Source organism: Tyto alba, unplaced genomic scaffold, assembly GCF_018691265.1.
Source record: "Tyto alba isolate M040663 unplaced genomic scaffold, T.alba_DEE_v4.0 Super-Scaffold_16, whole genome shotgun sequence".
NCBI classification, from domain to species: Eukaryota; Metazoa; Chordata; class Aves; order Strigiformes; family Tytonidae; genus Tyto; species Tyto alba.
In genome coordinates this window covers 21,990,660-22,005,896 of record NW_024881278.1, presented here as the reverse complement: position 1 = coordinate 22,005,896, position 15,237 = coordinate 21,990,660, and the positions used below count along the sequence as shown (strand labels likewise).

Below are 15,237 nucleotides of genomic sequence, written 5' to 3'. Positions count from 1 at the left end.
GATAGCACAGATACACACACGGCCACTAAGGGGTTACCCAGTTTTCTTACACAATTATCCAGGTGATCCTCCCACAGTACACCTTATCATTATTTTTCTAAAGGAGGTCACAAAACAAAGAAATAATCACACTGTACAACCATTAAGAACTAATACGCCACACCTACTCCCCAACAATAAAACTTATTTCTAAAATCATGTAAAAGGTTTTCTTGAGTACTTCCAAGTAGCATGTTACAATAACAACTATTCCCAGGACAACAGTCAGTTATAAGCAACTGGGTAACTGTCTCATGTTTATCATAGGCCTGTAGAAAAAAATATTTAATTAAAACTATCACAGTTTTCATTACCAGAAAAGTCCACCTTCCAAAACTTGATGGATAGGTCTTTTGGATAACTGGTTTTGGAATTTCTGAGAGCAAGGAGCTCGTGGGTGGAAGGCAGAGAAGGATTACCTTCATAAGTAGTATGAATCATGATGCGCTACATTAATAAATATATCCTAATAAATTAAATGAGACACAAAAAAATGCAAGAGTAAGACCAATAGTTTTTTTAACCCTATTCTTCAGCACTGCAAACTGGTTTATGACAACACTACACAACAGAAGGGTCCCACAGAAGCATGAAAATGACATCCAGGACATTGTAAAAGAGCTGGCAATTCTGTATCATAAATCTAAACTACATTTTTTCCCTCTCTCTCCCTTACCTGGTTTATGTCTCACCTATTCAAATGCCAACTCTCCCAAATGAGGAAATATCTTGTTACAGGGCTCTAAATGTCACGTGTACATAAAGTCATGTGGACACCTGTATGAACTGTAGCAACCTGGATGTGTGAAGCAACAGTCCTGTACAGTGTTTCTTTAGGCAGCTTGTTAGGAGCAGCAAGCAGCAGACTCAAAATTGGGCCACAGACACAGCTATCTGCAATACAATTAATATTTTTAATGTCCAATTACTCTTATCTTGCTCATCAGCTGAATCAGAAGCCAATTAGTAATTTTTCCAAAGTGTAAATACTTTTAGACCTGTGGTGAAAAGAAAGTGGAAACCCTTAGTTCTACCCTCAAATACACACTGGCAGACCACCCACAGAGCAAACGGGCACATGGGGAATCTGACACTGCACAAGAAATCTATTTTTAAATCTACCATCTGGCTCAAGAAATACAAAACCTATCTGCAGCAATCCCATGTAACCTACATGTATAATTATTAGACCTGATTTTGAGAGAAAGGAGATATGTATCTTTCATTTTCACGAGTCTGATGCTATTAACAATTTTTCCCATCACTTGGGTTTTCACCATTTCCATACAGACCTCCTGCTCATAATAACTTGTTAAAACAACACGGTCTTTCCTTTAGAATAGGCAACAGGTGTGCCTGATCTAGCTAGTTAACAAACTGTATAGTTGCTTCTCCTTAACAAAATGCAGTGTAAATATTTAAGAAATAATAAACGTATCATGTAGAGAACTAAGAATGCCAAAATCTGTTAAATTTTCTCTAAGAACTCAGAGTACATATTTAAGATCTACACAGCCATTTTCTGTCACTGTGTGACAACAATAACCACAGAGCTTCAGAGAACTGAACTGCGTTTCTAACATACAATTCACATCCTCAATAGCAGGTAAACAAATTTTCAAAATTTGTTGGCATAGACAAAAAGGCACAGATTGTACAAGCACTCTCCTACCCCTACTCAGAATGGTATATGATTCTGCCTATAAAACACAAATTATTTATCTTTTACAGTAGCTCTTTCCAGAAGGGCTGAATTTTATTTAATTTTTCGCAGGAAGAAGTAGGAAAAAAAAGAAAGAAAAGGAGTTGCGTATCCTGTTCTTGAGTAAACTTAACCAAGACACATTAAAACTCTATGTGCAGGATTTTAAAAGGGGAAGAATGTTAGCCAAGATAATGCCTGCTCAATGCCAGCATGGCAAGGAAGCTTTTCTGCTGACAGACCTGACGAGACAAGCATGAAGAGGACCTCATTCACTCTGTGTAAGAGTTAAAAGATAATTTTTTTCCATCTTCAGCTATGTTGGAGATTTATCTTCCAGGGTATATTATTTCCTTGATTCACGTACAGAGATCTTAAGATTCTAATTAACAGGAACTATACATATTAGCTGAGGAAAGTATAGAGAGATATTAATATATATATATGTATTACTTTAAATTTTTAAAACCATTTAATTTATTAATTCTGATGCCAGTGGGAGAAAAAAAAAAAAAAACAAAAACACAACAAACAAAGCAGTGTAAGAATAAACATCAGATTGTACTGACTAGTCAAATCTTTAATACATGCTATTTTCATCATTTTTTTTTAAATAAATGGAAGTAAGGGTCAAGTAAATCAATTTTCTTCTACTCTCAGTACTTTGTTTTGCAGACAACACATTGAAATACCATGCTTGTTGTAGTATCAACTAAAATTTCAAAAATCATCATTTATTCAAATCATACACACTGAATGTTCAGTATTCCAATCCTGGCTTTTCTTCCTCTTATTAGGAAAAAATTTAGAAACAGGAAAAAAAAAAAAAGAAGAGCATTACAAAAGTATATGAAGCTGGTGACCCTCTGAAGGCAAATACAGATATAAAAGCTGTCCATATATCAAAGCCCTGTTTCTTGTATGACACTTGGCAACTCAGTCCTTGGCCCCTTGAGGCCCTACTGAGAGTATCAGCATCACGATTTCACTCCGGACAGCAGCATCAGTCAAAGGATCTAGCACTGTCACGTTGCAGGGACACAGTACGCTGTAGGACTAGGTTACAGGTCACTGACCCTGCACCAACACTAACAATTTCTGTACTGGTTTAAGCCAAAACAAGGCTGCACTTTTCACAGAGGAAACTGAAACATGACTCTCTTGAGCGTTGTTATCATGGTCACAATCCCTCACAGAAACAAGAACAGACGAATGAAAATTTAAGTCTCTATCACTTAGCATATCAAAAATGGGAAGACTGCTAATTTAGTTGTGCTGTTTTTTGATGGATGTTTAACCTGTTGTACAGGTAGAAAATGCACGTGTACTTACATAACCTCTGTGTGTATGCATACCTAGTGCTCTATGCATAGCCCAGCAACTATGCAATCTTCCCAGAGAAGACATCTTATGTACTGTGATAAATCTGCAAACAAGTTTTGGATTCAGACAGTGGGTGACAGTCAAAACGAACCACTTCGCTCCCCAAAGTCTTTTAGGAATTTGATCATGTAGAACAGACTTTTCCTGAAAAAAATGGTACTGTTTACCACTCAAACTCATTTTGCTCATGGGAGTGATGTATTCCACATTAGTATAAAATATCTCTCTCAAGGACTCTCACAGAAGCATCCATGTAGCACATCAAAATCTGAATCAAAGCAGGTTTTCACTACAAATCTTCCCTTGCTCAGATAGGCTTACAAGCAGTAGCTGAGGTGAAAAAGTATTGATCAAACAGACAAATCATCACCAACAGCACATCCAGTCCAGACACCCGCTGTGATACTCCATGTGGTTCGGGGCATTTCAAACTCAATATATACGGTAACTTTGAGCCCATATCCTGTTATTTGTGCAGGCTACATTTAACAGAAAGAGTTTACAAACCACAGAAGTTCTTTACAGATTAATCTTATCGGCTACTTCTACCTTTTCCATAATACCTCACGCCATATACATACCCAACACTGCATGAATCAGCTTGGGTAGGAAGCACTACATCCATTCTCACACAGTGCCTTGCCCCAGCTAAAAAGGTCCATCTCTCTCATCATGTGTGAAGTTACAGGCATGCATGAGTAATGACAAGATCAACTATTGCAGACTTCATTCCACTGCATGATACAGACATTCAAGAATTACTGCTGGTAAGCCTTTAAACCATCAGGCCTGATCCCTCATTCATACATTTAACTGCCACTGTATGATGGGAAAAGAAAATTTCTATATTAACAGTGAGTTTACATCATTCATATTTGAAAATTATATGAACTACTGATTCAATTAGACTATCAGAGAACTCTTTGAGGATGTAAAATGCATCTCTAATTGGAGCATTACAGATAGATATAACCTAGCAATGTTTTTGTAGTCTAAAATTTATGCCTCAGGTGCTTTGGTACAGTGTGGGTGCACTGGGGAGAAAGTGGGAAGAGTCTCTTAAAACTATGAGCCAAGGAAAAACAAAAAAAATGAACCATTTGAGATTATGGAAATCCAGGAGGTGTGAAACATCCTATTTATCTTCATGAGACAAAAAATTACGATCAGTAGTATCAATTTAGATGTTACTAGTATTTTGGAAGTCATCAAGAAACAGTGTAGGATCATTGGCCTGCTCAATTAACAAATATTAAGGAGACAAGAAAGCAGCTGAGAGATGACAGTTATGCGTTTTCCACAAATCAAAAGAAACCCAGAACAAGAATTACAGTAATACCGATGCACGTATTTAAACTTCACCATGGGAAAATGAATCCTAAGGAACACAGGGAAACAGAGAATGCACAATGCTTTGGCAGTTTTCTGTGAATGTCGTCTCCTTCCAAAAACTCAAATGTGAAGAATTTATTTTGTGAGTAGATATCAGAAAGTGTCAGCTTTTATACCTTACCCAGTCCCTCCCTACTGAGGAAACACATTAAATAACCTCAGTAATTATGTAATAAAAATAAAAGCTGAAGTCAGATATATATTAAATAGTTTTAAGCATAAATATGAACTGATATTTTGCAGTTTTCTACTCTCCATAGCAAACTCAGAGTTAATCCAGATTTTGGTTTTAGTTCAGTTTTACATTCACAGATATTGGCAGCAATGTGTTCAAGCCTTTTAAATTCTGTGTTCAAAAAATAAGATTTTTGAATTAAAAAAAATAGATCTAAGTATGCCTGCCTAAAATTATACATCTATTCTTAAGGTCAAAAGATGAACCTTGCAGTCACTACCTAGCTTGCTAATTCGTGCAAAGAAAAAATTCAGATGCAGTTATACAAATTAACTGTATAGAGTGGACAATATTTTTATATGTGCAAAATCCTACATACTCAAATGCAGATCACATATACTCAGGTGAAAAAAAAATATTTATGCAAGTTTTCCATCAGAGCTAAGAGATACTAAAATTATTAACTTAGTCAGAAATCCATTCACTCCATCAAGAGAAGATCATTAACAATCATGAACTAACAAGACATTCCACACCAAAGGAAGAGTCTGAAGTCTGAATGGCCACAGCAGTTAATAATTCCACAAGATACTCAGAGATGACAGTAAACTTGTTAATGAGACAATATACATTACAGTTGACTACTAATTCTAAAATGTTATTCACAAAAAGAAGACTCCTATATTATCAAAAGCAAAAGACTCCTCATTACTGCTTCGTTATTGCTTTTACCATTGGGAGGGGGAAGAGGGGAAAGACACAAGTATGTTGTTCTTGAACAAAAATCAAGTGAACAAAACACATAAAATATGAGACTACTCAAAACGCCCTTGAAAAGGATAATCGGGAGCCTTGAGACAAGTTTCTCCTTGGCGACAAGGATGTAATTTTGGACGAGGCTTGCTCTATTTCAGCAAGTTCTGAATTTTAACCCTCTCTCCAAATAAACTACAACTGAAGGAATTCTCTTGGGTAAATGAAGGAAAACTTCATGTTCCCTTATCTTAAGAGATCAAAAAGGTCATGTCTTCCTCACAAAAAAACTTCACACTATTCCTCAAGCTCATTTTCAGTGAAAGTGATAGTTACACTAAAATAAAAATACCTTAGCATAAAAGCTACTCTGACACTGATTAAAGAATTTGTTATCTGTATCATCCTTAAATGGTCCTCCTAGGGTGTGTCTCACCCACATCACAGACTTCAGGATCCCCAGAAGCAACATAACATACTTGAATTTGATAATGCTTAGTTTCCATGTCTCTGTTAGTTGACTATAAATAAGTATAACATGCAAAATTCCAGTCTTGAGCAAAAAAGACATTGGAACTCATTCTCCTAAATTTTCCTGTCTTACTATATTTGGCTTTGTATCTGTTTACTACCCCATCTTCAAAGCAAACCCAAGAGTCTTCTGATCACTTGCTTACAGACACAGACTTCAGAAAGACTTTCTTTTTCCTCAAAAGAGGGCAAATATGTGAGGTCAAAAACAATTTTCTCTTAACTCTTGGGTACTCACTTCGGGGAGTGGACAGGGGGAGGGTGGGTGGACACAGATGATACAGCCAGGGACACTAAACTGCAAACAAACAGTAGTTTATATTTACAGAAGCCTTGAGATTAAGAAGGTAGTCTCTCACTGAACCAGTTACACAAGTCTGCTCACCCACTCTTCAGGCATATCTAGTAGCCAAGCCTTCTTCTTCCTGATAAATGCTCCAAAAGTTTCCCCTACCTTTGATTCCCAACTCTGCCTTTCCACTCCTTAGCTGCTTTCCCTCCTATCTAACACCCAGAAAAACTGTATCCTTCATCACAGGGTACTATCAACACAGACTTTCTTAACAGCAGGCAGGAAAGAGGCCTTCTCACCAAATGTAATTAAAAAGCCTTCTGAAAGCCATTGAATTCCAAGGAAGAGCCACTCACACACTACTGTATGAGATGCAAATCGATTGAACTCTTGAGGTCTAAAGATTTTTTTTTCCACACCCACATGACTATAGATAAGACCCAAAACATTGTTTCTGTTTTATTTGTATCAAGACCAATGCAATGCAATCTTCTTTTTATTCAAAGGGCCACCTGCTAAACAGGCAGCTCTTTAAACTTCAATTCCTTGAAAGAAAAACTAAAAACTCTCTACACCTCTAAGCATCCTTTCCTGTGGGATCGTATGTCAATCTCTACTAGCACTACCAGTAAAGAGAATAAACTGCCTTAATTCATTCCCTGGCAGTTGTATGTAGGATACAGTAATATAAGCATTCACCATCTTAAAATAATAATAATAATAATTATGAATTATTACAACAATTATGAAGGTGGAATAAATGGATCATATGTAATGGAAGAATTAACTTTTGTCTCTCACATTCATTTGACCAAAGGTGCTTCTAAATAAACACAGGCTGTGGAGACAACATGTATTTAAGGAAACTAACGGGACAAGATAAAAAAAAAAAAAAAAAGGTCAATTTAAGGTTTCCAGTAAAATCTCCAGTCAAAAAATATTTTGCTAAGACATTATATGATTTAAGTAACAAGTCTCTCGTATTAAACTGATTTTCCAGAAAAGGGACTGTGATTAATGATACAATATATGAACTACTATGATGAAAAAGAACCATGACAAAAAGCACCAAACAACAAGTTTTTGGTTGTGTTATCGCCTGATTGGACAAAAAAATACCAAAACAGTAATGATAGATTATAAATGTTTTGAATTATACTGAGTCAAATATGTGACTAGGAAAAGAACACTGCACAAAGTGGTTTAGGCATTTTACTCTGGAGTTCTTTACTGAACCGCCTGGGTCTCCACAAACATATAATTTTTTTCTTATAGACTGAATATCTGAATTGCCTTATTCCTGTTTTAGTTCTAGGTACACTTGAGAAAAAATACTGAAAAATGAAACTTTTTAAACTGTATTTCTTCAATTGTTGAAGAGGTTAGGAACAATTCTCACGTGTTTCTCCTGGAACTAAGTATTAAGAATACCACTATGCAACAGCAACCAACCATATATTAAAAAAATCTGATGACATAAAAGAATTCATATTTCAGTTTTGTATATCTTCGGAAATATTCGTGAGCAATCTTCAATACTATTAAATATATTAAGCAATATTTATCAAGTTAAGCTCATTTTCTTGTCATCTTCTGTTACTTGCTAGCCTGCAGCTCTACTGAAATAAAATGCTTCTAAAAAATCAGATGCAATATTAACATTCTCTTGGGATACATCTGGAGTGTTTGGCAATTATTATGATGCTAAAGTAGATTGACAACATGCAAAATAGTAATTATTTTTTTCACAAATACAAAGCATCTTTACATAAAAGTAAGAGAGCTCAACAGCAGCAAAACTGCTGTGTAAGATCAAAGTTATTTCCAGGACTGTTGGAACATTCTTGATATTAATATACAAAATAAACTCTTAGTTTTCATTTGTAAGGCACTTTGATACCTTTTCAAGGGAACTATAAAAAGGTGTAAGTATATTAAATACTTTTCACCAACCTTAAAAAGAACTACTAATAAGAGCATTATTTTACAGATAAAGAAACTAAAGTGCAGAGAGAATACTTGTTTCTGATCACAATACATCAGTGTCATACCAACATCAGAACAGAGTACAGACTCCATCTGTTCAACAGGAATCACTAGTCCGCTAGCAGAACTCTTCCTTTCTTCCTAGAAATCTATCACGTACAAAAATTTTGTAGTAGAAACACCATTTTGCAAAGCAATGTGACACAAAACATGACTGTTCAAGAGCCGAAGGCTAAGAAAAGCCTTAAAAAAATGCAATTATGAGAGGTAAAGCCAGTAAGTGATCTCTACAAAGAGCAAAAGAGATTGAAAAAAAGGAGATTTTGACTACAGCTTCTGTAGTCTAGAAAATCTCCATTTTACCTTTGATCTCTTGGTCACTAAAACGAACATGCGCCAGATTTTTTTTAAATTGACTCCTATCTCGTTCACAAGAGCATCTATTCTATTAATGAGAAAGAATACATAGGTTTTATCACAGACCCAGGAAAATTCCAGGAATTTAGTCTGGAGCTCAGCACACCTAAGCTCTCTTAATAAATAAGAATAAAAAGGCCTCTGACAATAGGAATTATTTTTTTTATCTTCCCCAGGTAGTTGGCTAGGCAAAAGCTGTTCGAGGAGTTGCAAGAAGATAATTACTTCAGACATAGTATTACATGATAGCACATGACCAGATAAAGAATTTAAAATGTAAAGAACTGTAAAAAATAGCATCATGTACTCAAGCCACCCTAATCAGCTTCAAGGAAGTAACAGTGCATAAACCTATTACAAAAGAAGGAAATACAGAAGTTGAGCCCTTCACTGTAATCCAAACCCAGTGCTGGTACAGAGCTAACACAGTCCCCCCTCCCCAGGTATTAAAACCTGGCCCAAAAATATTTACATCAACTCCACTTTATCTAAAGGATTGTCTTAATTTTATAGATCCAGCTACAGTTGGCAATTGCTCATTCAATCACACCATTTGGTTAGAAAACATCGTTATGCCACCCCTTTATGTTTGCTTCACTGATTTTAATGAGCTGAGTGGTTTTGTCCCTTCTCTCCATTTGCTTATGTACTTCAGTCATCTGTTGCAACAGCTCTTGTACTGCCTGCTGTCTTCTATTCATCCCTTTTCCTTCTTTTCCCCATAAAGTAATCCTTACTCTGCTGCATGAAGAAAGGAATGACCCCCTCACAGTGACCCTATGGTACAACCTAAGAGCTGGTGGGTGTTAACAACCCAACAGAAATCCCCCACTCAGTTCAGGAGGCTGCATGGGATCAAGAAGCAGATCTCAGCCAGCATTTTGTTTCAGCTTTCAAGTTGGGCTTATAATAAACTCTATTTTATAGTAACAGAAATCAAAGAGGGAAAAATGTAATGTCTTCAAGGGCCCATAAAACGTTCCAAATCCCTAGATTCAGTGGCTACAGTCAACTTATAGAACTACTCCCAGGTCTAGACTACCATCATACATGATGCTGGTAGACAAATAAAAATGCTTGTTAATTAACTTCCATCAGAAACACCAGAGGAAAAAAACAAGGAAATGCAATTTCCTCACAGATTAGTGTCAGATGCTTTGAAATCAAGGGAACTCCTCTGTACCTGAGTGTTTTAGAATGGCCTAAGGAAAATTCATTTCCCCCCTTGCCCCCCCAAATTTCTTTTTATCTCCTGAAACTTTTTTTAAGACAATGTAAAAGCCAACCAAAAAAAAAAAAAAACAAAAACAAAAAAACCCAACAGAACAGTATACTGACTCTTTACCAGTGATAGTATCACAGATCTACTTCATTCCATTTTTCCCAAACATTGTTCAAAATTGTTTTGTAACTTCTTAAAGTTATTGAAAATTTGTTCTTAAAGTTCCAAAATATCTTCTTACAAAGCTGTTTTCTTCTCTTATTACATGGGACCATACCTACAACACAAAACACAATCTTCATAACCCAAAAAAAAACAACCTCACCTGCCAAAATCTTCAAAAGTATATTACTCAGGACAGTTTTCTCTATTAGAAATAAATAAATAAAAATTGCTTGCTAGCAATATAAAACGTCATTAGAAAAGATCAAGCAGATCTTATATTTAAAAGACTTCTCTAGACACGTACACACTGGAGTAACCAGTGACCGAACTAGAATTTCTATTTTGTAAGAAATTCATATATTTTATCATTTATTTGATAACAAACTAGGTAGAAGTGTTGAAGAATCAACATGCTTAGCTATATAAAACATTCCATTCATAAATATACAAATATTTTGTTTACATACATAATTTTTTTAAACAGAACACTGTGGTATTCCAGAACCAAAACATTTAAATTGATTTGACATTTAACTACATCTGCTGTATGAGCTGTACAAAGATCCAGGCAAGCAATCCTTCACTATGTGCTGTCCCCCTGCAACTGTAACATGTATCTCTTACGATAACTTAGCTGTGCAGATTCCAGAGATTGGTCAGAAAGAAAACATGTACAGAGGAAACATCCACAGAGAAACCTAAACCTATGGAACAGTGGGTTAGAAGACTAACAACCTAGGAGACAGATGCATTCTAAAGATGCTTGTTGAATCAGCTGGAAACTACATTTCTGTTTTCTCGCTAGAAAATAGCAAGAGAATCTCAATAAAGAAAATGTGACGGAAGATTCCATGGTATTATTACTGACACCAACAAACTCCTAGTATGCTGTAGTGGAAGAGCAACAGACCGTCAGCAAGTCCTTTATCTCAAAGTGCTGACAAAATGGCAATCTAAAACTCACAAAGAAAATAGAAAAATCTTATTCACTCTTCCATACAGGATGATGCCCACAGAACACATCCTTTCCTAAAAAAAAAAAAAATTTACAAGATACATGTTTTAAAAATAAAATTAAAAAAAAACAACAAAAAAAAAAATGTATTTCCAGTAGAACTGTTATCCTTTTCATCCTTCCCTGACCCCTCCATTAGAGAAAAAAACAAAACAAGTAAATGTGCTGGAAATCTTAGGGAAGCTCACTAAAAGTTCTGTGTTTCTATACATTTCATATGGAAGAACTCAAAAAACTGTGATTGTGGGAGCAGACTACCATAAAATAGGTCACAAGTAGTTATAAAGTGTACCCAACTATATTACAAAAACATTTAAATAAATCATTCCCTTAAAAAGTAAGCAAGATGTATCTTCTTTCTTTAAAACTCAAGCTAGTACTTCACACTATGTACCCAAAACACATTCACTTCTCTATGACCAAGGAAATAATGAAACAAAAGCCGAAAGCTGGCTGTTTCTCTTCACTAACAGTACTTGTATGAGTAAATAATCAGAATTTTATGTTAAAACAAGTTTTAAGGTATTTTTTTAAGCACCTAATTACTACATCATAGATCTATACAAAAAATACGGCATTGGTAATGTCTTTAAAGATTCATCCTGATAAATTAGAGAGCAGATTTATAAACCCTACATCACTTATTTACATATTAATTTAGAAAACTCAAGTATCGTTTATAATCAAAATGTTATTTAACAGGATATGGCAAGAAATTTACTGGATGTTGACATATTTAACGCTTGAAGTTATTTACAAACATGAGTGCAATATTTTGCAAATAACTGTTTTCGCAAACATCTCAGCTTCTTAGGTTCTCTTTTTGTCTTCAGAATTGTATTTTTAAAGTTATGGAAAAATACCATACTTCAGTTGCAGACCAAACGGCAGCTACCAAAAAAAGTTAAGTTCATGATGAAAATGAGATTTTATGAGATGATGCTTGCTACTATTTTACTGATTAATATCTGTATTTAACATAAACGCACGTAACAGCTATTTTACAATCTCCAGGGATTTTCAGTCTCCAATGATATATTTCATTCTTTACAGTATGCAATATGCATTTATGTCTAGCTCAAAACAGTCAAATCAAATCCTCACAAATGCACTTTAGCTTAAATCAATGTACACCCAAGATTTACTTTTGGCTTAAGAAATACAGCTGTACCTTCCAGATGAAAAGTTTTTGGTGTTTTTTTTTTTTGTTTTTGTTTTTGGTTTTTTTTTTTTCAAATGGAAACTTTTAACCACTTTAATACAGCTTCAGTCCTGGAAGCAACTACTAGGAGCAGGGCTAGTATCAGTTAACACTAAGCATCTACCTGAGTATTAATTAATGCCTGACATAAATATATATTCCACGTGCCAAAGAAATGCAGTTTTAAGTAGCTGCAGAAACTGAACAAGCTGTGATAGAAAGAAAAAACGCCCTAATACAATCTACTTACTAGCATGCTTATCTGCAAGCATTATAAGGCTGTTGGAAATATCTCTTCGCCTATAAAAACACACCACTTTTGCTTCCACGTTTCCATTGGCAGTCTATAAAAGAAAGATAAATCAAGTCAGAGTATATCCTTCCTCAGCTGAGTAATACGAATTAAATGCCCTCTCCTTGCAATTTTCCCTCATATTAGTAGTCCTCCTGTGATCAGTCAGGCTGAAATCAACAGAATTACCCACATAAAGTAAAAACTTCCTGACACAGGCCAATATCAAATTCAGATCAGACAACTGAATTGTTTATAATTATTTAGTCCTAAGAATTTATACATTATTCAGCTGTTTAAGAGATATAATGCCAGTATCATGTTAACATAACAATCCTTAGGAAATATTAGAAGCTTGTAAGCATTTCTTTTCAACCCAGATTTAGACAGAAATCTGTATTTCAAAGTACTTTTGAATCATATTTAATATAACATGGTTTATTTGAAAATTCACTGCAGCTTGTAAGATAAAAGAGCTATTTAGTTCATAGATGCTGTCATGACTTATTACATGGATTATGTTCTTTAGCCTGACACTGTAAAGAATAGCTAGTATTTGAAGAACTGTATACTCTTTCTTGTTATGAAAAGTACAAAATTAGTTCATTACCTTGAGTTACTTATTTAAAACTCAAGGTGTGGCACTAAAACACATCATGTTTTAATTAAGTTTCTTACAAAAAAAAAAAAAAAAAGGAAAGCATCTTATCTCCTGTAAAATGGTAACTAAAACATTTTGTTACATATCTGCATAACATCTCCATGTTTGCTCAGTGCCTTTAACACATGAAAGCACATAATTCATAATTAAGGTATCTGGACTGTATCCTTGAAACTCTCTTTTAAGAAAAATCAATACATAACTCTGCTTTACCATCCACAAGCAAGATTAAATTATAGCAATGCAGTTTAAAGATAATAAACATTACATCAAGAACATGATTGGAATCACTTCAATTACTGCAAATAAAATATATTCGTCTCCAATAAAAGTCCAAAATGATTTGTCATGCACAAGTTCAGTGGATGTTCTGTTGGACAGTACTAACAGGTAATGTGGTTGATGGCTGCTATGGAGTAGCATTATGTTCTATTAATAAGAAGAAAACCATTTGCAGGTCACCACTTTTTTCACTTATTTTCCAACCACAGGAAAAAAAAATAATCTTCATTATTTACTTCACGATAAACATTTTGATCATTAACTTCTGACATAACGTATCAGTAGGTTTTAATACTGCTTGATGGAATAGTAAAAATATACCACACTGAAAAAAAAAAATCCCATACCATTCTTTGCAGGACAAGAACAAAGAAAAATAATCATACTTTCTCAAAAAACACACTCTGAAAAGCCTCCATTCTTCATAAAAATACATTTAGGTTAAAGACAGAGAATAGTTCATGTCTCTATTCAAAAGCCTGGCCTTCATTTGCAGCTGCCAACGAGCAGATCAATAAACAGCCACAGAAGTCACATATTATGTTATTTGATCACTGTGAAGTCTCACTGATACCTACTAGCTCTTTACACATACATCCAAAAGCAAACACATTACATGATCACCATCACTCCAGATGGATTCAGTGTCATCACCATATAGAGAACTTAATTCTTTTCCTCAAGCATTCATGGGATTCATTTGGAAATTTTTTACAGAAAAGTACTCCAATTCACCAGGAATAATCAACTGGGTATTTCCTTACATACCAGGGCAGAATTACAGGATATCACATAGGAGTATTTCAGTAACTGAAACTTATACAATATACATAGCAAATCTCAAGAAAGTTAAAAAAAAAAAAAAAAAAAAAAAAAAATCCCCCCAAAAACCCACAACAAAAAAAAACAGAAAATTCAACCACAATAGAAATCTTACGGGATGGAAATCATTCTCAGTTTTTGAAAAGTACACTGACTGTTAAGGTTAAGCAAGAATCTCAAATACTTGCGTACCTTGTTAAGTTCTTCAATTCTCCTAATGAGATATGGATTGCTGGAAGAATTTTCAAAATAAACATAATCTGCAACGAAAAAAGGAAAGACACTGAAATACCGAAAAAATAATAGGTAAAAGCATATCTTTATTAGTGCAAAATTTTTTTTCTAAACCTAGAAGCTGTTATAAAGTTGAGATTTCTTAGTAAAGGTTAAGACAGTTAAGTATTTCTATACTGAAATTTAACATAATTTGTTCCTAAATTCTAGTTACAACTGCACTACATGTGCTTTAACACTCATGCTGAAATAAAGTTAAATGCCTTGGTTGGAGCTTATGTTGTAATTCAGTAATCCACACACTTCATAAATCTTAATATATAAGCCACGGTTTCTCACAATCAATTAGGGAAGATTTAAGAATTGAGCACTTTAGTCAGTTTCAGTATTATGGAGATAAATATTTCTGCTAACCCCACATTTATTATCAGGTGCTGTGGTAGTACAGTTGTCCAAATGAGTAATGGATGTTTTATAATACTTGCTTTTGTTGTCATCTCTGTTATGTGCAAACTATATTAAGCAGTAATAGTCATGAGGTTGATGAGGTTCTTCAGGACAAAATCTCTTACAGCATCATTAATATAAAAATATTTTTGCAGAGTATATGGAAGTTTACTCATATCCTGAGAGCTGCTCCCATGTAACATACAAGTAATTGACATGCAGCACA

The 15,237-nt window shown here is 34.6% G+C and overlaps 1 protein-coding gene across 7 annotated transcripts in view; it reads right to left on the bottom strand.

Annotated features, from left to right (window-relative positions):
- Positions 1-15,237, bottom strand: part of MTA3 (metastasis associated 1 family member 3) — a 141,787-nt gene that overhangs the window by 124,483 nt on the left and 2,067 nt on the right. For all 7 annotated transcript variants that reach the window (XM_032989299.2, XM_032989297.2, XM_042789615.1 and 4 more), the window contains 2 exons: positions 14,523-14,590; positions 12,524-12,617 (listed from right to left, as the gene is read on the bottom strand). In XM_032989299.2, the coding sequence (XP_032845190.1) occupies positions 12,524-12,545 (22 nt within the window). In that variant the 5' untranslated portion in view covers positions 12,546-12,617; positions 14,523-14,590. The remainder of the gene's footprint in view (positions 1-12,523; positions 12,618-14,522; positions 14,591-15,237) is intronic.